At 51.3% G+C, this 27,128-nt stretch overlaps 1 protein-coding gene across 9 annotated transcripts in view; it reads left to right on the forward strand.

Annotated features, from left to right (window-relative positions):
- PBRM1 (polybromo 1) overlaps window positions 1-27,128 on the forward strand; it is a 552,328-nt gene that overhangs the window by 440,092 nt on the left and 85,108 nt on the right. For 6 of the 9 annotated variants that reach the window (XM_085624202.1, XM_085624197.1, XM_085624201.1 and 3 more), the window contains 2 exons: window positions 16,121-16,297; window positions 26,694-26,852. In XM_085624202.1, coding sequence (XP_085480328.1) covers window positions 16,121-16,297; window positions 26,694-26,852 — 336 coding nt within the window. The remainder of the gene's footprint in view (window positions 1-16,120; window positions 16,298-26,693; window positions 26,853-27,128) is intronic. The other 3 variants (XM_085624200.1, XM_085624204.1, XM_085624205.1) reach the window with 1 other exon arrangement.

A 27,128-nucleotide genomic window follows, 5' to 3' on the forward strand; every position in this document is an offset into this window, starting at 1 on the left:
ACAACAAATATTCTTTAAAAATCGTACCAACTGTAAAAACGCAATTACTTACCTGTTTTAGATAGATGTCCCAGTACTGAGCCTAGGAGCCCAGCCCTAGATTTCAAAAGTAACAATAACATACTTTACCCGTAACTTGAATTTTCTTCCATCGGGAACCATTGACTGTTTTTCTATAAAATTTCTTCTAAGTGTCGATTTTGCAAATTTATAAATATTCCTTAAAAATCGCCTGTATAACTTAAACACAGTTTCTCAACTGCTTACAGGTGATACACTAGTGCTGGATCTAGGATCCAACACTGACATAGAAAAAGTACCCGTAACCCCACTTACATGCTAAGTGAATTTCCTTCCATAGGATAACATTGGTAATTTGATCAGAAAAAGTTTCTAAGTGTCAACTTTTAAAATAGCTAAATATTGCTTAAAAATCACAACAGTAACTAAAAAGTATTTATTCACTTGTTTCCAAGAACTGTCCCAGGACTGAATCTAGGATCCAGCCCTGGAGTTAGAAAAGTAATCCTGAAAGTAATCAATTGCATATAACTGAAGATTTCCATTGAGCTCAATGTATTGTTGTTTGAAATTGTGTTGCCTATTGCAACAAACTGTAACTATTGCATTCCAGGTCAATTGTCTTTTGCAAAGTATTTAACTAAAGGCTCTCATTCTGAGAAAGTATATTTTGATACCTATTGTTGGTTCTAAAATAAAACAAGCATATATTTTTTTTATACAAACCATTGGCCTAGAGTTCAGTTCTTGAGTGTGTGAGACCATTTGCTGACTGAGTGTGTTCAACAAATGCTTTACACTGTCCTCTGATACTGCCTTACTGCTCGACCAAGCTACCACTTTAGAGAGTAAGGTTATATCTAACTTTAACCTCTGCCAAACCTCTGGGGACTGTGGACACTGTGCACACTGTACCTATTTGGGAACAGTATATATAGAGCCACTTTCCTACTGGTAGGTACAGTTGTTACACCCTCAGCGGCACAGGGGCAGCCGGGTGCAGAGAGAGTTAGGCCTAGTGTTATCCTATGGCGGGCAGGGGGCCTTTGGTTGGTGGCTGCTGACTAGCAGGCCACGCGGCGGTGGAAGCTGGGCTCCTGGTCACTTGCTCAGGGCAAATGGGTAAGTAGATGAGGATCGAGGTTGCACTTCCAGGGGCACTTGGGCGCTTGGGTGCAAGGTGCTTTTGAGCCGGCGGGCACTCAATGGATTCCTATGGAGAAGCTACAAGACGAACAACGGCTGCAAGCTCGGGGACGAAGATTCTTCAGGTGCGACCACCACTTCGAGAGGTAAGTTGGGAAGCTGTAGGTTAGGGAGGCACCCAGGAGTTGGGCACAGAGGGCCGCAGGGAGCTGGGTGCAGGGGTGTCTCTTTTCGCGGTGGGAAATCTTACCCTCAGCTGGTCGCGGTTGGAGGGGTCCCTGGTTCTGAGGCTGCAGGCGTCATCAGGAGCGTCGAGGTGGACCCTTGGGTGCTGGATTCTGGGTCACAGTCGCCGGGGGGACATCCTTGTGGTCTTTGTCCTCTCCGGCACAGGCCAGGCTTGGCGGGTGCAGAGTGTGCAGGAGTCACGCTTCCTGGTTGGCACCAGGGGATTGTTACTTGTTTTGAGCAGAACCACTGCTCGTGGGAGTCCCAGTTTTTAGTCACAAGGCAGTCAGGTCCTCCGGGGTTTTTGAGGTTGCTGACCACTGGCGATGCCGGGATTTAGCATTAGCATGATCGAGGGTCGACAGGCCTGTAGGGCTGGGGCCATATCAGTTGGTGTCTTCCTCTTGTTAGCAGCTGCACGGCAGGTCTTCTTGTTTCTTGTTCTTCTTGCTTGTTTCGGATTTGGAATCTGAGGAAGGAAGGTTCAGGGTGCCCCTAAATACTAAATTTAGGGGCGTTACAGGTAGGTAGAGGTCAGGGACCAATGGGTCCCTTCCCTGGGGTGGGTACATCCCCTATCCTGCCACTCTCCAGTGGGAGGGGGGCAGGAGCCTAGTCCTGATTGGGTAGGGCTCCCATCCTCAAGATGGCGAGAGCCCGGAGTTGTGCTTCACCTCGCCTCCCCCACCTGAGGGGTGGGGTTGGCAGAGGCTGGCACACCCCCTTTCCTCACTTAGGTTTTCCCGCAGATCTTCCCGCCAGAGTGTGGGTCAGAACCGGTGGGGGCCAGTTAAGTACAGCAAGTGGCCTGGAGAAGCTCACAAAGGCAGCATGCCTTTGAAGCTTCCCCTGCCCATCCTGGGGAGGAGACCTAGCACCTCGCCCAGGATGTCCATTGTTGAAGGCCCAGGAGGACGGATGACTCTCTACCCAGGGGTCCAGCAACATGTCTGCTGTGTGGCAGCCTATGCATCCCATCAGACCAGACGTGGATTGTAGGTTAGGTTCAGGGGGCATCTCTAAGATGCCCTCTGTCGTGCATCTTACATTAAATCCCGCACTGGCATCAGTGTGGGTTTAATGTGCTGAGAAGTTTGATATCAAACTTCTCGGTCTTCAGTGTAGCCATCATGGTGCTGTGGAGTTCGTGATGATGACCTCCCAGCACCATATACTCTTAATGGCAGCACTGCACTTACAGTGCCCAGGAATGGACCTGGGTACTGAGGGGGTACAGGGCTCATGCACCTGTACCCACACCACTGGCATAGGGCACCCAGCTAGAGGGGTGATTGAGGTATGCCAGGGCAGTGTGTTTGTGGGCATGGCACACAGGGTTGTGTGCCATGTCGACTCTTTGTTTTGTTCTGCACCAAGACACTCAGCCTGCAAAGGCTGTGTGTGTGTGTGTGTCAGGGTACAGAGCCTCTAAGGGTGGCACAATAAGTGCTGTAGCCCTTAGGGGCTTTCTCTGGTCACAGTGCCCTGGGTACCTATGGTACCATTTACCAGGGGCTGACATGTGGCCAGAGATGCCAATTGGGTTTTCTTTTGGGGAAGGAACACAGGCCCTGAGGTCCTGATTGGCAGGGCCCCAGAGCACATCAAGTCAAAGAGCATCAGTAGTCTTGCACCAAAAAAAAGAAAATGGGGGGGGGTTTACTGCAACAGAAACCCACTTTCTCACAGGGAGGTACTAGGAGGGGTCTGAGGACTTTCTCGCAGCTCGGTGGGAGGATGTACTAAACTAGGTTAGCAACACGGAGAGTCCCAGCAAGCGTGACTTATCTCCACACCCTAATACACTGTTCCCTTCTTCCGTAGCTCTGGAGGTGGTTGGTTTATTCTGTGGTGTTGCGTGGGGGAGTCTCCTAGCCTCAAATTCCCTAGAGTGCCTATCAGGGCTCTCCTGACTGCAGTGTTTCAGCAGCGGCCTCCTCCACGGAGCTGCTACTACCCTTCAATAACGCACTTAAACCTCACACAGCGGCTCCTGTGGATGCAAGGCAACCCTAGTTTCATCACACAACACCTAACGTCAGAGTGGCTAGTTGTCCAAGACTCTGCCTCTCCAAGTGCCATTTGACCTCTGTTCACACTCTGTGTGGAATACGGTGGGGCAGGTGCTGCCTCAGTGTCTAGGGGAGGCAATGATGCGGCAAGGTTCACCATCCATTGTGGTCTTGACACTGCCTCCTCCATAGGCAGGGCAATTTGCATACAGCAGCCCAGCCGTGAGCAGGGGACCCGCACCAATGGGTCCCTGGGCTAGCGGGCAGATCAGTCCTAAAGCCCTTCCTACTCTGCTGTTTCAGTCCAGCGTTTAAGGCCCACCACACGCCAGTGGGCGACAGGATTCACCATCACCTCCCCCACTGGCACGCCGTCACTTTGAACAGGTGGGTTCTGCAGATGGTCCGAAGGGGCTACTCCCTTCCCTTCAACACTACTCCTCCTGCCATGCCACCTCAGCACTACCGAATGTCAGGAGATCACTTGACACTTTTCCAGCACGAGGTTGTGGCCCTCTTGGCCAAGGGGGCCATTGAGCACGTTCCAACATCAGAAGTAGGTTATGGTTGCTACACTCACTACTACTTAATTCCAAAGGAGGACAACGGCCTATGTCCCATCTTAAACCTCCGGAACGCCACTTGCTTCCACCGGAAGGAGAAGTTCAAAATGCTCACACTTGCTCAGGTCTTGTCTGCCCTACGCCCGCAGGACTGGGTTATACGATTCGACACGCAGGATGCTTATTTTCATAACCCCATCCTGTTGGCCTACCGGCGTTACCTGTGGTTCATAGTAGTCCACAAGCACTTTCAGTTCATCGGGCGGCCCCTCAGGTGTTCACGAAAATGATGGGGTGGTCGCAGCTCATCTGCGCAGATCAGGGGTTTGTCTCCCCCCTATCTTGACAACTGGCTGTTAAAGGCGGGCTCGCCCCACGCAGTCGTCTCCCACCTCCAGACAACGGCCGACCTGCATTTGCTGGGGTTCTCCATTAACGTGACAGTCGCATCTGATCCCCTCTCAAATGCTCTTCTTCATCGGGGCCGTTCTGGCACGGTGCAATTTCGGGTTTATTCTCCCGAAAAGCGATTCGGGGACCTTTGGGCTATGATTCCGATCTTTCAACCCTTGTCCTCCGTTTCGGTCAGGAAGACACTGAGGCTGCTGGGCCTCATGGCCTCCTGCATCCTGCATATCAATCATGCCAGATCGCATATGCGGGCTCTGCAGTGGGACCTGCAGTTCCAGTGGACGCAGCATCAGGGAAACCTGTCCGACTACGTCCAGATCTTGGACGGCACTGCACAAAACTTGCAGTGGTGGCTCACGGACCAGCATTGGGTCAGCGACAGATCCCTCTCCCTTCCCCAACCGAAGCATACAGTGGTGACGGATGCGTCCCTCCTGGGATAGGGGGGCCACATGGGAGAGGCGAACATCAGAGGCATTTGGTCTCCGGTGGAATCCAAGCTCCATGTCCATCTTTTGGAGCTCAGGGAGATCCTCCTTGCACTGAAGGCATTCCTTCCCTCTGTCCATTGGAGAGTAGTGCAGGTGTTCAGAGACAAGCAAGGCGGGGTGGGATTGTGGACCTTATGTCTGGAGGCTCTGCGCCTCTGGAAGGGGCTGGAACGCCAGGACATTTTCCTGGTGGTTCAACGCTTGGCAGGTTCTTTGAACGCCAGGGCGTACGAACTCAGCAGTTGGTGCATAATGGATCACGAATGGCGTCTTCACTCGCAGGTGGCGCAAAGTCTCTTTCTACAGTGGTGAGAGCCTTGGTTACATCTCTTCGCCACTGACGAGAACGCGCACTGTCTTAGTTCTGCGTGTTGGGGTTTCCAAGGCGGCCCTCGCTCGGAGTCGCTTTTCATCGCGAGTGGAGTTGCGGTCTGTTGTACCCCTATCCACATATATCACTTCTAACCAAAGTGCTGAAGAAGATCAGACGCAACCAGGCCCAAGTCATTCTTGTGACACCGAACTGGGCTCAAAGAGTTTGGTATCCCAAGCTACTCAGTATGAGCGTGGATCCCCCGATCCGGCTGCCTTTTCGGGAGGATCTTCTGTTGCAGCAGCAGGGGACGGTCCTCCACCCGAACCCGTCCAGCCTCCACCTCCTTGCTTGGAGATTGAGCGGCGGCAGTTGATTCCTTTTGACTTGCTTCCTGAAGTCTCTGATGTCATTCTGGCAGCCAGGCGTCCCTCCACTATAGCGGTATACGCCTGTCGGTGGAAAACATTTGTTGCATGATGCACAGCAAAAGCTGTTGATCCTCTTTCTGCCCCTCTTTCTGAGGTCCTATTGTTCCTTCTCTCTTTGGCCCAGCAGGGCTCTGCTCTGGGCACTATTAAAGGCAACCTTTCTGCTCTTTCAGACTTTCTCAGGCTGCCTGATCAGCCCTCTCTTTACAAGTCCCCTGTGGTCAATAGATTTCTCAAAGGCATTACTCACCTTTTCCAACCTATTCAGTTTGTGATGCTTCAGTGGGACTTGAACCTGGTTCTCACATACTTCATGTGCGCTCCCTTTGAGCCTCTTTATAATTTTACAAACTGTCTTCCTGGTGGCCATCACCTCCGCTAGGCGTGTGAGTGAGCTCCAGGATCATTCCTGTAAACCTCCTTTCCTGGCTGTTCATCCGGACAAGGTTGTGCTTAGACTACGTTCCTCCTTTCTACCAAAAGTAGTCACTGCCTTTCATCTGGGGCAAACTGTCACTCTGCCCACTTTCTTTCTGCCTCCGCACCCTTCCAGAGAGGAAGAACAGCTCCACCGTCTGGATCCAAAAGTGCGCTTTCATTCTACCTCAAACGCACACAACAGTTCCGGGTGGATGACCAGCTCTTTATTGGCTACGTAGGCACCAAGAACGCCCAGGCTGTGCACAAATTAACTATCTCACGCTAGGTTGTCTTGTGTATTCAAGCCTATTACTCTTTGGCTAAAAGGAACCTCCGGGAGAGTTGTGCGCCCATTCGACTAGGGAGACAGCAGCTACTAAAGCATTGAGACACGGTGTCCCACTGCAACACATCTGTCAGGCGACCACATGGGCCTCGCTGCACACTTTCACTATGCATTATTGCCTTGACTGTCAAGTGCGGAGAAATGGCTTCTTTGGCTGTTCGGTTCTCTGTGACTTTCTGGTGTATTCTCACTTCGCAGACCCACCACCGGGGTTGGTATTGCCTAGGTGTGTATTCCAAGGTAAGGAATCTATCACTAACGTGTCTCTTTCAGATGCACAAGTTACTTGTGTAGCAATATATCTGTAAGAGACATTAGTTAGTGATAGATTCCTTACCGACCACCCATCCTCCCCGTTCTGCGAACTGATCTCTAGGGTTGAGGTCATCCCTTTCAGGGCCCGAGTTTTAATGCACCAGTAGTTGGTCTCTGGCATGGCTCTGCGTTCCTGGCACGGAGAGTCGTGTACAGAACTGACGTCAGCGCGGGTGGGCATGTCTAAGTAGCTCCGACGACGTCACCTCGGCAACTACGACGCCAGCGACTTACGCGGAGCCGCACGACGACACCTACCGATGAGCAGGGGTACTGCTGATAAACTTTCAGGATCCAGTCTGACGCCTGGGGATATTCAGCACCCTGCACCCAGGTGCTGCTGTGGGTGCACTTTGTGTGCTAACTTGAACCCTCCTTTGCCCTGAGCTTAACTGCAGGAGCTTTGCTCCCTCAACCTTGTTGCCTGTTCGTGAGCCGTCACCAACCGGAGGCCTCCAATCCCCCATTGGATAACATTGGGCCTCAGCACGCGCCCGCCCTGGTGCCGCTGAGGGTGCATCCTTGACCCTGGGGAAACCCTTGTTCTAACCCCAGAAACTCAACCCACAAACCGTTTACATACCTGCAAAACGATAACCCCATTTTTCCCCATAGGATTGCATCGACTGTTTTCCTCCAATAAACGTCCAAGTGTTGTGGGTGTTTTGTATGGAGACCTAAGCAACTGCGTTTTGATAAAAACTGTTTTACTCACCTTTTATCCAGGAAAGGTCCTTGTGTGATATCTAGGCATAGCACACTGAGTAGAAAAGGTAATCTGTAAAATAACTTTTAAAGTAATTGCAAAGCAACTAAAATGTAATGTCAACTGTTTCTGAACAATTGACCTGCCTGTTACTGCATTTAAGTGCATTCACCTGTATTACATGAGAAAAGTATTTTACTTCCCTGCACCAAGTCTGGTTCTTAAAATAAAATGCAACAAAGAAATATTTTTATACTAAACAATTGGTCAGAGGTCAGTCTTTGAGTTTATGAAATCATTCCTTGCCTCTGTGTGTACAATAAATGCTCAACACTACCCTCTGATCAAGCTTTACTGCTAGCCCACACTACCATAAATAGAGAGTAAGGTATTCTCTACTTTTACCTCTTCAAGCCTTTGGGGATCCACTGGACCCTGTGCACACTATATCTTGCTTTGGTATAGTATATTCAGAGCCAGCTTCCTACAATTGGCTTTTAAGAAAACCTCAAATTCACTGGAAAAAAACAAAGGTTAAAGGGACGTTATAGTTGGGAAATGGAATTTAAAAAAACCTTTCAAATTCACTGAAAAAACCAAAGGTTATAGGGACATTGTAATTAGGCTTACATTTCTCTCGTCTATAACCAGCGAAATTCAGCTGTTATGCTAACTATAACTCGCACCCCCGCCATGCACTGCTTGACTTCACATATTACATCACTCCTGACATGATCCGTGACATCACTCATGACATCATCCACAGAATCTCTGATGCACCCACTCACACTCCAATATAACCTTTCATACACCCACTCCAACTTCCACACTACCATTTTCAAAACCATTGACACACCCACTCCAGTACTTACACACCCACTCACTGATTCATAGGTCTACACACACATCCACTCAGTCACCCATATAGTCACTCATAATCCATCTCACTCACAAATATATTTCACTCATACAACAACTCACACACTGTCAGACACCCATAGATCTACTCTGACACCTAATCACTCAACCATAGTCAATGACAGACACTTAATCACCTATACTGTTACTCACTAATTCATACAGATACTAACACATACTCACCTATACAGTCACTGACACAAGCACACTCACCCATACAGCCACTCTCACAATCACTCACACAGTCACTTATATACTCCAATACTCACCTATACTGCCTTTCACACATGCTGCTACTAACCCATATACCACTGACGCATCCATTCACTCAATGACAGATTCATGCAGCCTTTCACATATGCAATCATTAACCCATACAACCACTGACTCACCCACCCACTCACTCATCCATACAGGCAGTCGCACACCCCCTCACACACACACATTCATAAACCCATACACGTACGCAGACAACCAATCACCCATACAACCACAAACATACCCACTCTCCAACCCATGCAGCCACTTAGGCACCAACTGATAGACTGATACAGACGTTCATATGACCTTGTCACTCACCTAAACATTCGCTGAGAAACCTAATCATTCGCTTAAACAGTCAGTCACGCACCTACTAAATCATCCATACAGGCACTCATACACCCACTGATTCACCCATACAACTTAGTATATGTTCGAGGCATGTGTGCTGCTGAATTCATATCTGTGCATAGATCGCCGCCTAGTGTTGGGTCCGGATGATTGCACATTGTTGTCCTGGAAGAGTCTTTGAAGTATCACGAGATAGGTGGCTCCTCCCCTGGACTACAGTGCGCATGGGCATCCTCTCCATCCTTAGATTGTTTTTTTCCGCCATTGGGTTCGGATGTGCTTATCTTAGCTCAAGTTAGGAAAATTTAGTTTAAGGCCAAAAGGCCTTTAGTTCTCGTCGGTACTGTTCCCGTTCGGTATCGACCAGTTTTTTTTTAGTGCTTTAGCACCTTCTTCAAGCTTTTCGGACCCGCTTGGTCCGAACTTCGATCGACGATGGAAACGAGGTCTCCCTTCAAAATATGTCCTTTATGCCACGCGAAATACCCACACATCGACGTCCACCCGGTATGCAACAAATGTCTCTCACCGGATCACGATGAGTCGAAATGTATGGCCTACGCCCGGTTCCGTTCGAAGAAAACTCCGGAATCGACGGGCAGCGAGATTGGAGGCGCAGCAATCTGCGCCTGCCCCGGCCAACATCTTTAGCACCGAGGACGAAGACACCGAGAGCGTAGAAGACGTAGACTCCAGCCACGCTTCCGAACACGACTCCCGATCGGAAGACGACGATGAGGTGATCTTTGAGGGCGAAGATGTCGTCGAAGAGGTAGGAGACTACGATGAGGCCCTTGGGGCCGAGGAAGATAGCTCCAGCGAAGAGCTAGGCCAACCCGTCGATACGGAGGCCGAGACACGAAGTAGTCATAAGGCTCAGGTCGAGGGATCGCCTGCGGGCCTTACCCAAGATCGATCACAGGGTTCTCCGGGCCCGGCCTCGAACATTTCACAGGAGCCATTATTATCGAAGATGACTGGATTCCCTTCAGCGAACCCGAAACCGTCCATCGCACCGGTTCCATCGAAACCGAAAGTGAAACTGGTTGCGATCGGCTCGACGGCCTCGAAGCCCTCCACTCCTTCGACGCCGGCAAAGGTCATCGGCTCCGACCGCGCAAAAAGAGATTTCGGTGCCGAGCTCACCGCAACGGGTCCGCGCGTCGAGCCGAAGAAGAAGGCCCTCGGTCCCCACGCGACGCCTCGGCCTCTGGCACCGAAGATTACGGCCCAAACCACCAAGGTCAAGGTCGCCGACCCGTCTGCGTCGACGTCGAAGACAGCGGCGCCTGTCAAGTCATCGACTCCGATAAGCGTCGATACCTCCCTTCGGATCGACGACCCAAAGACTGCAAAAAAGTCGGATGCCGTTTCGACGCCTACCTCCAAGGTGCCGATCGGTTCCAAGGCGCCATCGGCGTTCACCGTGCAACAGGTCTCAGCATCGTTGCAACGCATCAGAGACCGGGCAACCCTCCACTCTACGTCGGGTCCTGAAACGCACAAGGCCGCAAAATCACACTCGGCGCCGGCGAACATCACATTTGGGTTGCCGCCACCCACGGCGCCGAAAATGTTCGCAATTTGGACACGTGTCCGCCAAACACAGTCCCCATCCACTGCACAAACCGATATCGAGCCTTCACAGGCACACTTTATCGACGCCGACACTGGTAGGTTGATGCTCCGCAAGCGGAAAATCACGCCAGAGAGGGGCTTGGACTCGTACAAAATTCCTCTGAAACACAAATTGCCGGCAGGATCAGAACCAGTGCTTCATGAATACTTTCAACCCTTCCATCAGGATCCACCGTCCTTTTCTCCTACGCATTCAGAGACAGACGCAGGAGAGGACTATGTAGGGGATGATACCACCTACCCTGGGGATATCGATCCTGATGATCACTTGCAAGACCCAGATCAGGCATGGGATGACCCCACCGACCAGGGTAACGCACCAGATACTGCTGACACGCAGCTTTACAATATAAAGACATCTCCCACAGAGGACACTGCTGCCTTTAATGCCCTCATAGAACGGGCTGCTGCCAATCATGGAGTGCAACTCCATTCTGACACTGTAGAAGAAGACTTCTTAGTGGACACTTTCGCCTCCTCTGAAAAAACTGTCAAAACTCTGCCAATGCTAAAGGGAGTTCTAAAACCTGCAAAAGACATTTTTCAAGAAACAACCAGGGCACGGGTGCTGAACCCCAGAATCGAAAAGAAATACAAGCCTGCACCCGGAGACCCTATGTACATTAGGGGTCAGTTACCTTTAGACTCCATGGTTGTTGCTAATGCTCACAAAAGAACCCACTCACAAACAACGGGTGATGCTCCTCCCCCAGACAAGGAGTCCAAAGTGCTGGAGACATCAGGCAAAAGAATAGCAGCGCAAGCGGCAAACATCTGGCGCATTGCCAACACACAGGCACCCCTGGCCCGTTATGACAGGTCCCACTACGACACACTAGAATCACTGCTACAACATTTGCCAGATGAATATAAAGAGGCAGTGGAGCTCCTTATCAGAGAGGGACAACTCCTTACCAATGCGTCCATCAAATGCGCACTGGATGCAGCCGACACTGCAGCGAGGGCGATCAACACAAGCGTCATGTTGAGGAGGCACGCATGGTTGAGAATCTCAGGCTTCAAGCCTGAGATTCAGAACAATATCTTAAATCAACCGGTCAACCCAGACTGTTTATTTGGCCCTGAAGTTGACACTACCCTCGAAAAAATTAAGAAAGACACTGAAACTGCAAAATCAATGGGGGCTCTACAGTCGCAGCAGTTTCGTAGTGGCTCCTTTCGTTGCCCCGGGAATAGAGGAGCAGCTAGAGGTCAGGGGTCCCAGCAGCAGTACAATAAAGGGGGCACACAAAGTAACTATGATAAAACCACCAGAGGTGGATATCGTGGATCCAGCACCAAAGGCAGAGGACGTGGGTACGGCAACACCAGGTCCTCCCCCAAAAACAAACAGTGACGCCTTCTCCCTGCCCCCCGACCACATAACACCTGTCGGGGGGAGACTCCAGCAGTTCCTGTCAGTCTGGAAAACCATCACCACAGACAGGTGGGTCAAGGACGTTATCCAGCACGGTTACTGTCTCGAATTAACGTCCACTCCACCCAACATACCGCCAAAGCACCGTCCTATGTCCGTAGAGCACTTGGCATTATTGCAGCAGGAAGTACTAAGTATGCTGCAAAAAGGTGCAATAGAGGTCGTGCCCGTCAACCTACAGGGGACAGGGGTGTACTCTCTGTACTACTTAATCCCAAAAAAGGACGGGTCGCTCAGACCTATACTAGACCTGAGACCCCTCAACCATTACATTCTCAAGGGCATTTCCATATGCTCACCCTACAACAGGTTCTACCACTACTCAGTCAGGGAGACTTCCTAGCCACACTGGACTTGAAAGATGCCACATACCCATACACCCATCGCACAGGAAATATCTCAGGTTCACTATTCAGGGGAATCACTATCAGTTCGGAGTAACAACAGCACCCAGGGTCTTTACCAAGTGCCTGGCAACAGTGGCCGCGCATCTGCGAAGACAAAACGTTCACGTCTTCCCCTATCTGGACGACTGGCTAGTTCAAGCCAAGTCAGCACAACAATCTGGGATTCTCACTAAATTACCCAAAATCACATCTCCAACCCGCACACGTACGACAGTAACTGGGCGCGACCATAAACACTCTGGCAGCCACAGCTCAGCCAAATTTAGTGAGGATCAACAGCATGCAACTGCTGATCACAAAGTTCAAACCTCAACACTCCCTTCCTGCGCGAGTGTTCATGCAGTTGATAGGCATGATGGCCTCCTGCATTTTCATAGTCCCGCACGCGAGACTACATATGCGCCCGCTTCAGGAGTGCTTGGCACGTCAATGGAATCGGGCTCACAGGCAATTAAAAGACCTAGTGTTGGTGAGCGGTCGGGCATACAACTCTCTGCATTGGTGGAATCCACAAAACCTTTGCAGGGGCCGACCGTTCCAAGAGCCTGTTCCACAAATAATACTGACGGCGGACGCGTCTCTCCAAGGATGGGGAGCTCATGTACTCACTTACACAGTGCAGGGCCTATGGACGACACAGCAAAAGAAGATGCACATCAACCTTCTGGAACTGATGGCAATCTTCCTAGCCATGAAGGCATTCAAGGTACACCTGTGCAACAAGGTTGTGTTGATCCGGACAGACAACATGACTGCCATGTACTACATACCGAAGCAGGGAGGAACACACTCTCCACAGTTGTCTCATCTGGCTCAGAGCATGTGGAAGTGGGCCATTCAGAGGAACATCTTCCTCATGGCGGAACACCTCCCCGGCAAGGACAACCAGATGGCGGATCTGCTCAGCAGACACAGCCACCAGATGCACGAGTGGGAGCTACACCCGTCAGTACTCCAACCGTACTTCCAACAGTGGGGTCATCCAGAGATAGACCTATTCGCCACAAACGAAAACGCAAAATGCCAAAGCTTTGCCGCCAGGTTCCCACATCCGCAGTCACAGGGCAATGCGATATGGATGAACTGGTCCGGCAGATTTGCGTATGCTTTTCCCCCAACGCCATTAATACCGCTAGTGGCACGCAAACTGCGACAACACTCACTGACACTCATCCTAGTTGCTCCCACATGGGCACGCCAACCATGGTACACCACCTTTCTAGAACTTTCCGTGGTGCCGCATCAAAGGCTGCGGATCAAACCCGCGCTTTTGACGCAGAACCATGGCGAAATTCAGCACCCAGATCCGCAACAGCTGAACTTGGCAATCTGGCTCCTGAAGTCTTAGAGTTTGGCTACCTCAACCTGCCACCTGAATGTATGGATATCATCAAGGAGGCCAGAAGACCCACTACCAGAGCTTGCTATGCGGCTAAATGGAAGAGGTTTGTCATTTACTGCAACAACAATGACATTAACCCGCTGGACGCATCCATTCAAAACATCATCTGTTACCTCTTACACTTATACCGATGCAATCTGGCATACACCTCAATACGTATCCATTTAACCGCAATAGCAGCCTATCTCCAGAACAGGCAGCACCTCTCTTTATTCAGAGTGCCTGCCATCAAAGCCTTCTTGGAAGGACTCAAACGAGTAATTCCCCCAAGACACCCACCGGCACCGGTGTGGAACCTCAATGTGGTCCTCACCAGATTAATGGGTCCACCCTTTGAACCTCTCCATTCATGTGAGATTCAATTCCTCACCTGGAAAGTAGCTTTCTTAGTGGCAATCACTTCTTTAAGAAGAGTTAGTGAACTCCAGGCACTAACCATTCAAGAGCCATTCATACAGGTTCACGCAAACAGGGTCGTTCTACGTACCAACCCCAAATTCATGCCCAAAGTGATATCGCAGTTCCACATGAATCAAACTGTTGAACTGCCTATTTTCTTTCCAAGTCCACAAAATGTTGCAGAGAGAATGCTCCATACACTAGATGTAAAGAGGGCCCTCATGTACTATATAGACAGAACTAAGGACTTTAGGAAAACAAAACAACTTTTCGTTGCCTTTTCTCCACAACACAAGGGCAACGCCATTTCCAAAGCAGGGATAGCCTGATGGATCGTTAAATGTATTCAAATTTGCTATCAAAAAGCTAAACGCACATTAACGATTCCCCCACGACCCCACTCAACACGAAAGTTAGGGTGTCCATGGCTTTCCTAGGAAACATTCCTTTACAGGAAATATGTAGAGCAGCCACATGGTCCACTATACATACATTTACCAAACACTACTGTGTAGATGTACACTCAAAACAGCAGGCAGCTGTAGGACAGGCTGTTCTCAAAACTCTTTTTCAGACTGCTGCAGCTGGCACGGGCAGCCGCCGCTAATGGAGGGACTGCTATATAATCTATGCACAGATATGAATTCAGCAGCCCACATGCCTCGAACTGAATATGCTACTTACCAGTATGCATCTGTTCTTGGCATGTAGGGCTGCTGACATTCATATCGCCCACCCTCCTCCCCGGCGCCTGTAGCGGCTGCAGCACTCAGAATTACTGTATAACATGGTCATCACTTACTGTATCTACTCCATCACTGCCACAATGGCGAAAAACAATCTAAGGATGGAGAGGATGCCCATGTGCACTGTAGTCCCGGGGAGTAGCATATTCAATATTTAACACTCATAACATTTTTAACAACACTCAGTCACTGGATGATGTCACCAGTGATGTCACTGACCATGTCATGAGTGATGTAATATTTAAGGTCATAAGCGGTGCACTGCAGGGGCGCGAGTTATATTTAGCTCAGCTAACTGCAGAATTTCTCTGGTTTTGTACGAGTGAAATGTCAGCCTAACTATAACGTCTCTGTAACCTTTGTTTTTTTCAGTGAATATATATATTCAGTGAATTTATATATTCAATTAATACATATATTAATGGGAAAAAAACAAAGGAGGGACGTTATAGTTAGGCTGTGTGTATATATTTATATATGTGTGTGTGTGTGTGTGTATATATATATATATATATATCTCCTAGTCGAAAGGACTTTCATTTATTTGCATGTATGTCACCTCTACCATTTTTATTACGGGGAGCGGCTTAACCAGGAAAATGAATGGCTCTGTGCATCTTTGTGAAACATTGCTTAGATGTCCAGCTCTTTAACACATGGTTCCCATTCACAGCATTAAGAAAATATCACCTTTAAAAAATTCCTATGGAGTTATCACTGTTTATGGAGACCTTCTGTCAAATGATTACCATCTCATTCAAAAATGTGTTTTCCTCAAAAATATTCGATATGGAATCTCAATAAGTTTAATTAACAAACGTTCTGCTACAGAGTAGTACTTACTCACATTACAATAGCTAAGCCTCACTGCCTCCTGCCCCAAGATTTTTATTCTCGTTAGCGATATGGTTTTATTGTCTAGTGAAAGGCACACAAGGGAAATATCTTTCATTGGATGACCGTCATCACCCGTGTTTGCAGCAGAGCTTCCTGGGTCACTGTTGGAAATAGAAAGCAAGGTTACGATGTTCTTGTGACTGTTGTGTAAGGTTGTTGCATTTTACTTAACCTCGGTCCCAGGCAACCATCGCCACTCTGTTGAAAAACCTTTTGATATTATTTAATAAAACTCTCAAATCTGTGTGCACCTTTTACAGAGCGTGCAGCAAAGGTTGCTGAGCAGCAAGAGAGAGAGCGAGCAGCTCAGCAGGCGCAGCAGCAACAACAGAATGCAGCCTCTCCCCGAGCAAGTACTCCGGTTGGTGCCCTCATGGGGGTCGTGCCCCCTCCCACACCGATGGGAATGCTGAATCAGCAGATTACGCCGGTTTCAGGTAAAGGGTCCTCTGCTTCTGTGCTGTAATCGCAGGAGCGGGTCCTCCGTTGGCCAGTGTTGTGCCCGTGGGTACAACCCGACAGGGATGAGGAAGATTCTGTTCTAATGCCCTTTCAAGTTATGATTTTATTTCAACAATCGGTTTGGGTCACGGCAGTATTACCGTTCTATCATAACCAAAAATTTATACTTTTCAAATGATTCTTTCCCTCCCTCTGATGGTTCTGATTGAGTACATTTAATCTTGAAAAATCAAAGGCCGGTGCAGCTCCCATGTTTCTTCCGGATTCCTCTTGCTGGATTGTGTATTGTAAAACTCACAATATTTTTTGGATGGATCTGAATTCTAACGAACGGAACTTGTATAAAGGCCTTTCTACATGTTAGTTGAGGGTAGTGGAGGATGATCTTGCTCAGTCAAGGTCCTGGGGCAAAGTCCGGTGGCAGCCACAGAGTTCGAGCTGATAAGATGTGCAGGCTCTTGCCAGCACCCAGCTGACACATAAGCTCTAAAGGGGCTGTTGATATCATTGGAAGTGTTTCTCATGCAAACGTGAACATCAGACTTGCCCTGCCTTGTAAGCCCTGGGTTGAGGCTGGCGAAGAAGCACAGGCCAAGCCACTCGCTGCAAGAGGCTGTAAAAGGCAGAGGTAGCCGCTGCAATCTCTTCAGGAATGGAAGAGTTTGGGGTCCTGGATAAGGGGAAGGAGGTATAGCTGACGAGCCCTCTAATGTGCAAGGTAAACGAAGGAGCTTGACGCTGTGCCAGCACAGTTAGCTTTTGGCCGATGGGGTAAGAGTGAGGCAAACATTTTGGAGTAGCTTTCCACCGACTGAAAGCACTGGCAGGAGAGCGCTTGTGGCTGGCATCGAAAGATCCAGGCCCAGTGTTTATTATGTGGCTGCCGTGCACCAAACTCCGGCTGGTAAATATTTAGGCAGCATTGCAAGGGCATTCCACACTGAGGTGTTAACACAAACTCTGGGTGAAGGTGCAATGGGCACATTAATGGAAGTTGTCTTTGCCAAAAGGGCTGGAATGCCTCAGTGCTACGCTGGGCACATGCTGCAGACCGCATCTGTGAAGTTTAATGCCAGGGACTCTGTCCTGCATACCACCAGGAACTGCATCCAAGAAGAATGACTCCTCAGAAAAATTCGTCTTTCCAACCTCTACAAGAAAGGTTCAGAAGCCAGACAAAATCAATCAATTGAAATTAAGAGCATTAATCGTTGTCAATATGTTTTACTTTATTCAACAAAGGTCAAGTCGCTTTTCCTGGACATTCCAGAGTTTTCAACAGTTTAGGTTGTGACACCCGATGACCGAACTAGGTAAAATGATACAGGCAAAAGAACACCATCATGAAATGCATGGGAATACAAAAGTACGGAACCACCGTGTGCGCCTGCACTCAAAACTAGCGTAAATGTAGATGACTTGGTGACTTGGCAGACAAAACCCAAGTGCAAACAGTACAGAATAAATGAACCGTCATAGGCAGCTCTGACATGTTGCTTCATGATAAAAGGGGTACATGACTTCCTGGAAACCTTTTGATGTGGGTGTCAACCAGGAGTGTTTTCATTTTGGGTTTAAATTATAGTAGCAGAAAAGGGGATTGAGTGGAAATTCAGCTGCATGTGCCCGAACTGTTGGAGGAATGTTGTAGGAGAGGAGTAGGATGGTGAATGGGGGTTTATTGTTTAAGGAAGAGTTGTGTACAGAAAAAGCACATGTGAATCTGCTTGGAAGTGTAAGCAGCTCGTGGCCTGGTGGGCGGGGAAAGGCGCACCATAGGACTGGCACATCTAATATATATGAAAAAATGGCATAGAGGGATAAATCTCTTATTTATTTATGCACAAGAAACAATAAATTTCCTCGGCAATATATTTTCTTTTTTGTCAAACCTTTCGAAAATTAAATTTCAGAAGCGGATAACTCTTCGTATACATCAGCGTACTTAACTCATAATATATCCAATAACAAATACTACAAAATTCATCGCACAACAATCACAATTTACAAATTCCTACAACATATGTACATCTTATATACAACACAATATACAAAATTCTCATCTATACACAAAAAATGTATTTTACAAAAGAGTTTTATGAAAAATTCCCCTAACTATTATTAGACCTATGTACACTTTTTATTCACAGTTGTACATTTAGAGGTAGTCCAAGGAAAATATATTGCCGAGGAAATTTATTGTTTCTTGTGCATAAATAAATAAGAGATTTATCCCTCTATGCCATTTTTTCATATATATTAGGTGTGTCTATACCCAGGCTTGGGAGGGTGATTTGGGTATACCCCATAGCGCTTTATTTACCATAGGACTGGCACAACAGGAATACCCCAATCGAACTTAGGCCACATACCAGCGTAGGGGTCATCTGCACATCATTCCTAGGAGGGTCAAGATAAAAAAACATAAGTGTGTGTAAAAACTGCAAATGTTCGTGTGACTACACATGATGCTGGTGTTTCAGGAAATACGCCTTATGGGGAAGGGAGATCAACTGCTGGGCTTGTCGTGTTCACCCGCCGTGTACTTGTACATGAGTGGAGCTAGCGGGAAAACGCTATGGGGGATAACAAATGCCGGTCACAGTGTGGGTTGAAAAGGAATGGAACAATGGCTATGACAGGTACATTGATGGTCTTGGGTGAACTTGCTAAGAAAACATAGACTGTTCTCACCCCAATGGCACTGGGTCTGCTACGGACCGAAAGTATCGCTCGAATCACCGGATGCAATCCAGGTAGTTGGGCACAATGACTGAGCGAATGAATCAGAGGGGGGGGGGATATCAGTTGAAGCGTCCTTGGGTAAATTGGTGAGACTTTGGAGCTTGGAGATAGGTTGGACAGAAGGATGCCCGACTAATATGCTCTATACGTCCCACACCTTTCTTCCCCCACCCTGATTACTTTTTAATTCCTGGCGCAGATGCATGTGGAATATTTGTTCCTGATATCGTTCTGAGAGGAGGTTCAGGTTGTTGTCCCAACACAGGCTGGCAGGATTGGAGTGGCAGTCGTCTAGTATGTAGTTGACAAGGATTTGACAATTATCACTTAGAGAGAGGAATAATTCCATCTGAATACTGTCCATGCAGTCTGTGCAGATCTGGGGGGGGGGGGGGTGTCTAGAAGTCTGCATTGAAAGAAAGATGATTACCTACGTACAGCGGAGACCGGATTTGAAAATGGAAAGGATTAGACAGCTACAGAATGTGATTTTGATGTCAGAAGAGCAATACCTTTATGCTCCCGGGAAAGAGCTTTTAAAGAAAAGTAAAAGTAAATAATGAACAATGTTCTCGAGTAATAGGGACAACCTTCCGATACCTAGTGAATGTACACTGTAGTAAGCGCAAAATCATTTTTATACTGACTCAGTAGGAGGGAGTTTTTACATTCACACATTGAATGATTTGGTAGGTAACATTATATGGGAGTGATGCAGAAAATGTAACTTTACGCACTATTACAGCAGACACTGATTCCCCAAGGGTACACACAGACACATAACATGGATGACTTTGTGTAGAATATACCAATGAGGAACCTTCATCTCATAGGGATATGTTGGGTTCCAGTATGAGTGATTGTTAAAAGAAGCACTGACAGTGGAGAATCTGAACAAAACACTGCCTTCCTGGGCTTCTGGCAGAAGGTTTTATGGAAGTAGGGTAACCTTTGCCTACTGCAGTAGTCTTCCTTCCGCAGGCTGTGGAGAATTCACTCAGTTTCTATGTTCAAGCTTGTTCATGGCAGCAAACACTGTTTCTGCTCTTTAGAGTGGCATGTGATGTACCTCGTGGCAGCTGCATTTTCTCAGTCACATATCCGCAAATAACTATGTAAGGAATTTCTCAGAAATAGAGTTCTGTCTTGTCCAACCCCAAACTGCAGGTCAGCGACACTCCGTAAAGACCTTCTGGCTTTGACTGCTGCACCTTCGGGAGATCCATCTGCAGACTGCCCCTTCGGGAGATCCATCTGCAGACTGCCCCTTCGGGAGATCCATCTGCAGACTGCCCCTTCGGGAGATCCATCTGCAGACTGCCCCTTCGGGAGATCCATCTGCAGACTGCCCCTTCGGGAGATCCATCTGCAGACTGCCCCTTCGGGAGATCCATCTGCAGACTGCCCCTTCGGGAGATCCATCTGCAGACTGCCCCTTCGGGAGATCCATCTGCAGACTGCCCCTTCGGGAGATCCATCTGCAGACTGCCCCTTCGGGAGATCCATCTGCAGACTGCCCCTTCGGGAGATCCATCTGCAGACTGCCCCTTCGGGAGATCCATCTGCAGACTGCCCCTTCGGGAGATCCATCTGCAGACTGCCCCTTCGGGAGATCCATCTGCAGACTGCCCCTTCGGGAGATCCATCTGCAGACTGCCCCTTCGGGAGATCCATCTGCAGACTGCCCCTTCGGGAGATCCATCTGCAGACTGCCCCTTCGGGAGATCCATCTGCAGACTGCCCCTCCGGGAGATCCATCTGCAGACTGCCCCTCCGGGAGATCCATCTGCAGACTGCCCCTCCGGGAGATCCATCTGCAGACTGCCCCTCCGGGAGATCCATCTGCAGACTGCCCCTCCGGGAGATCCATCTGCAGACTGCCCCTCCGGGAGATCCTTCTGCAGACTGCCCCTCCGGGAGATCCTTCTGCAGACTGCCCCTCCGGGAGATCCTTCTGCAGACTGCCCCTCCGGGAGATCCTTCTGCAGACTGCCCCTTCGGGAGATCCTTCTGCAGACTGCCCCTTCGGGAGATCCTTCTGCAGACTGCCCCTTCGGGAGATCCTTCTGCAGACTGCCCCTTCGGGAGATCCTTCTGCAGACTGCCCCTTCGGGAGATCCTTCTGCAGACTGCCCCTTCGGGAGATCCTTCTGCAGACTGCCCCTTCGGGAGATCCTTCTGCAGACTGCCTGTTAGACGGACCGGGAGGGTCGGCCGAGGACAAGGGGAGAGGTCTCCGGGGAGAGCCGTCTCCAGCGATCGTACAGACGAGTAACTTCCCCCCCACAGATATACACCACACAAGGATAGGATTTAACGTTCTTTATAAGCGATTTCTTAAGGTACGATGGAATGGTACAAGGAGGTCTGGACTCAGGGGTCCCCTCGATTCTAGTCTCTTGGTTGGGGAAAGGGGGTAGCGGGACAGTCTGATTACCAATCTGGTAGCTGAGATGGAATGGTGGATAGCTCACAATCCTCGAGCTCGATGTTCTAGCTTGGACGGGCCGCGGCAGCGCCAGCAGGTCCCGGTGAAGGTGGTCGTTACACGGTCCGCGGCAGCGCCAGCAGGTCCCGATGAAGGTGGTCGTTACACGGTCCGCGGCAGCGCCAGCAGGTCCCGATGAAGGTGTTGTTGCAACGGTCCGCGGCAGCGCCAGCAGGTCCCGATGAAGGTGGTCGTTACACGGTCCGCGGCAGCGCCAGCAGGTCCCGATGAAGGTGTTGTTGCAACGGTCCGCGGCAGCGCCAGCAGGTCCCGACGAGGAAGGAGGATGCAGAAGGCCGCGGCAGCGCCAGCAGGCAGGACGATAGTTCACAAGGTAGGGCTACGGCAGCGCCGGTAGTCCGTCAAGGCTGAGTTCTTCTCGGTGTCTCTCGACTCCAGGATACAACTGCCTTCCTGCTCTGGAGCCGCCCTAGTTATAGGTCTGGCGCCCTTTGATGTCCGGACCCTCGCACTTGGAGGTCGGGGGGTCCGGTATGAGGGAGTCCAGACACCCAGCAGGGGGTGGAGCCAGCGCCTGGGGGAGCTGGAGGGCGATCGGCACCTGGCGGGGGAGAGCCATCGACACTTCTTTCTCCCATTGACCTGCCAAGTGGTCCGTTCACCTCCTGGGTGGATGGTGGTGCCGGGATGTCGGGGCCAGGCCAGGCCCAGGGTTAGGGTCGGGCTGAGGCCACGCGGCCTCGTGGCGCAGTGTCCAAGATGGCGGCTGGTTCGGCCGGGGGAGCCGGTAGTGGTTCGGCCCCATGATACATGGATGTCCGGGGGCAGGAGTTCCGTTGGGAGACGGGGTGTGGGTTGCCCTTGTGGGTAACACCTGGGAGTCCGGGGCTCGGGCCTTGTCATGCGGGGGGGGGAGCAAGCCCCTCATGTGGCCTGTCCAACACTGCCCCTTCGGGAGATCCTTCTGCAGACTGCCCCTTTGGGAGATCCTTCTGCAGACTGCCCCTTCGGGAGATCCTTCTGCAGACTGCCCCTTCGGGAGATCCATCTGCAGACTGCCCCTTCGGGAGATCCATCTGCAGACTGCCCCTTCGGGAGATCCATCTGCAGACTGCCCCTTCGGGAGATCCATCTGCAGACTGCCCCTTCGGGAGATCCATCTGCAGACTGCCCCTTCGGGAGATCCATCTGCAGACTGCCCCTTCGGGAGATCCATCTGCAGACTGCCCCTTCGGGAGATCCATCTGCAGACTGCCCCTTCGGGAGATCCATCTGCAGACTGCCCCTTCGGGAGATCCATCTGCAGACTGCCCCTTCGGGAGATCCATCTGCAGACTGCCCCTTCGGGAGATCCATCTGCAGACTGCCCCTTCGGGAGATCCATCTGCAGACTGCCCCTTCGGGAGATCCATCTGCAGACTGCCCCTCCGGGAGATCCATCTGCAGACTGCCCCTCCGGGAGATCCATCTGCAGACTGCCCCTCCGGGAGATCCATCTGCAGACTGCCCCTCCGGGAGATCCTTCTGCAGACTGCCCCTCCGGGAGATCCTTCTGCAGACTGCCCCTCCGGGAGATCCTTCTGCAGACTGCCCCTTCGGGAGATCCTTCTGCAGACTGCCCCTTCGGGAGATCCTTCTGCAGACTGCCCCTTCGGGAGATCCTTCTGCAGACTGCCCCTTCGGGAGATCCTTCTGCAGACTGCCCCTTCGGGAGATCCTTCTGCAGACTGCCCCTTCGGGAGATCCTTCTGCAGACTGCCCCTTCGGGAGATCCTTCTGCAGACTGCCCCCCCTTCGGGAGATCCATCTGCAGACTGCCCCCCCTTCGGGAGATCCATCTGCAGACTGCCCCCCCTTCGGGAGATCCATCTGCAGACTGCCCCCCCTTCGGGAGATCCATCTGCAGACTGCCCCCCCTTCGGGAGATCCATCTGCAGACTGCCCCCCCTTCGGGAGATCCATCTGCAGACTGCCCCCCCTTCGGGAGATCCATCTGCAGACTGCCCCCCCTTCGGGAGATCCATCTGCAGACTGCCCCCCCTTCGGGAGATCCATCTGCAGACTGCCCCCCCTTCGGGAGATCCATCTGCAGACTGCCCCCCCTTCGGGAGATCCATCTGCAGACTGCCCCCCCTTCGGGAGATCCATCTGCAGACTGCCCCCCCTTCGGGAGATCCATCTGCAGACTGCCCCCCCTTCGGGAGATCCATCTGCAGACTGCCCCCCCTTCGGGAGATCCATCTGCAGACTGCCCCCCCTTCGGGAGATCCATCTGCAGACTGCCCCCCCTTCGGGAGATCCATCTGCAGACTGCCCCCCCTTCGGGAGATCCATCTGCAGACTGCCCCCCCTTCGGGAGATCCATCTGCAGACTGCCCCCCCTTCGGGAGATCCATCTGCAGACTGCCCCCCCTTCGGGAGATCCATCTGCAGACTGCCCCCCCTTCGGGAGATCCATCTGCAGACTGCCCCCCCTTCGGGAGATCCATCTGCAGACTGCCCCCCCTTCGGGAGATCCATCTGCAGACTGCCCCCCCTTCGGGAGATCCATCTGCAGACTGCCCCCCCTTCGGGAGATCCATCTGCAGACTGCCCCCCCTTCGGGAGATCCATCTGCAGACTGCCCCCCCTTCGGGAGATCCATCTGCAGACTGCCCCCCCCCTTCGGGAGATCCATCTGCAGACTGCCCCCCCCTTCGGGAGATCCATCTGCAGACTGCCCCCCCTTCGGGAGATCCATCTGCAGACTGCCCCCCCTTCGGGAGATCCATCTGCAGACTGCCCCCCCCTTCGGGAGATCCATCTGCAGACTGCCCCCCCCTTCGGGAGATCCATCTGCAGACTGCCCCCCCCTTCGGGAGATCCATCTGCAGGCTGCCCCCCCCTTCGGGAGATCCATCTGCAGGCTGCCCCCCCTTCGGGAGATCCTTCTGCAGGCTGCCCCCCCCTTCGGGAGATCCATCTGCAGGCTGCCCCCCCTTCGGGAGATCCTTCTGCAGGCTGCCCCCCCTTCGGGAGATCCTTCTGCAGGCTGCCCCCCCTTCGGGAGATCCTTCTGCAGGCTGCCCCCCCTTCGGGAGATCCTTCTGCAGGCTGCCCCCCCTTCGGGAGATCCTTCTGCAGGCTGCCCCCCCCTTCGGGAGATCCTTCTGCAGGCTGCCCCCCCCTTCGGGAGATCCTTCTGCAGGCTGCCCCCCCCTTCGGGAGATCCTTCTGCAGACTGCCCCCCCTTCGGGAGATCCTTCTGCAGACTGCCCCCCCTTCGGGAGATCCTTCTGCAGACTGCCCCCCCTTCGGGAGATCCTTCTGCAGACTGCCCCCCCTTCGGGAGATCCTTCTGCAGACTGCCCCCCCTTCGGGAGATCCTTCTGCAGACTGCCCCCCCTTCGGGAGATCCTTCTGCAGACTGCCCCCCCTTCGGGAGATCCTTCTGCAGACTGCCCCCCCTTCGGGAGATCCTTCTGCAGACTGCCCCCCCTTCGGGAGATCCTTCTGCAGACTGCCCCCCCTTCGGGAGATCCTTCTGCAGACTGCCCCCCCTTCGGGAGATCCTTCTGCAGACTGCCCCCCCTTCGGGAGATCCTTCTGCAGACTGCCCCCCCTTCGGGAGATCCTTCTGCAGACTGCCCCCCCTTCGGGAGATCCTTCTGCAGACTGCCCCCCCTTCGGGAGATCCTTCTGCAGACTGCCCCCCCTTCGGGAGATCCTTCTGCAGACTGCCCCCCCTTCGGGAGATCCTTCTGCAGACTGCCCCCCCTTCGGGAGATCCTTCTGCAGACTGCCCCCCCTTCGGGAGATCCTTCTGCAGACTGCCCCCCCTTCGGGAGATCCTTCTGCAGACTGCCCCCCCTTCGGGAGATCCTTCTGCAGACTGCCCCCCCTTCGGGAGATCCTTCTGCAGACTGCCCCCCCTTCGGGAGATCCTTCTGCAGACTGCCCCCCCTTCGGGAGATCCTTCTGCAGACTGCCCCCCCTTCGGGAGATCCTTCTGCAGACTGCCCCCCCTTCGGGAGATCCTTCTGCAGACTGCCCCCCCTTCGGGAGATCCTTCTGCAGACTGCCCCCCCTTCGGGAGATCCTTCTGCAGACTGCCCCCCCTTCGGGAGATCCTTCTGCAGACTGCCCCCCCTTCGGGAGATCCTTCTGCAGACTGCCCCCCCTTCGGGAGATCCTTCTGCAGACTGCCCCCCCTTCGGGAGATCCTTCTGCAGACTGCTGCCCCTTTGGGAGATCCTTCTTCAGACTGCCGCCCCTTCGGGAGATCCATCTGCAGGAGCAGTCTGCAGAAGGACTCACCCGTGAGTTCAGACGGTGGACGCGCCCTTGAGTTCAGACGGTGGACGCGCCCTTGAGTTCAGACGGTGGACGCGCCCTATATTTTGATTGTGGACACACCCTGGAGTTGATGCTCTGGGAGGGTAAGAGCTTTTCAATGGATTCCAACTCCAGCCACTAGGTATAGGAAAAATGATAGGGCAAAGCCTGCAAACTAGTGTAAGGCCTGAAGCTGCATCTCTGTTCGTTGTAGGTAAGTTAACACTTTCACCCTTTGCTGCCCTTGAAGTGCATTAGGCAACAGACAGGTCTTGGAATGTTTTTGCATCTGATGTGTATTGTCTAGGATTAATGCATGCTGCATCTTAAATTGTTCATTGTCTGGCTCACCCAAACCACCTCTGGCCTGTAGGGCAGGTGGTGTCGCTGCTGAAAGAAAGGCTGCCCATCACCCAAGCAATGAGTCGATACGAATTACTAATATTTCACTGCAGAACAAATGTATATCTGTCTACAATTTGTAATGTTTTATATTCGATGCACTCTTTATGTGAAAGATACTGCTGTGATGCAGGAGTAACCGTTTAGAAAAATGCATGTTTAATTCTTGAGAATGCTGCAGGGAAGACTGTAGGTGTGATCTGAACTGTCCATGAGCAGTCTATAGGTATCCTGTAGTTGGCATGTTGACATGAACAGGCTGCAACGCATCATACTAGCGCTAATTCATCTGCTTAAAATATTTCATGCTAGTAATTATAATTTCGAATTAATTTCTAGTTATTTGCATTCTTGCCAGAATCTAACCATTCTCTCATGTGCGACTAAATACACTTATTCATTGCCCTGCATGTTTTTATTTAGCTTCTGATGCATGTCTGACATCTGTTGTGTTCTTCAAGGCATGATGGGTGGCTACCTGCCTGGCATGTCTCCTTTTCAGGGCCCTGTTGATGGCATGATTAACATGGGCAGCATGCAGCCACATCACCATGGGGTGCTCCCTCCACCCCACCATCTCCTGCCAGGGATGCATGGCATTCCAGGCATCTCACTACCGGGTAAGACCATCTCATTCATGCATTGTCTCATCTTAATGTTCTCACATTGCTCCCTAACCAGCTCGTACTGGAGACGGCTGCAGCTTGTGCGACCTCGGTAAGGAGGAGGGATGGGAACTGAGTGGTCCAGGGGTTATTAACGACTTGCAGGTTTCACCCTAGATTAACGTTTCTTGGGCACCTCAAATCGATCCTTTAACTTGACAATCGCAGTAATAGCCTTCAGAGGCATTCACAAGAGGGTGTTGAAACCAGTACAGAGGAGACCCCCTGTTT

This window comes from Triturus cristatus, chromosome 9 (genome assembly GCF_964204655.1).
Source record: "Triturus cristatus chromosome 9, aTriCri1.1, whole genome shotgun sequence".
NCBI lineage: Eukaryota > Metazoa > Chordata > Amphibia > Caudata > Salamandridae > Triturus > Triturus cristatus.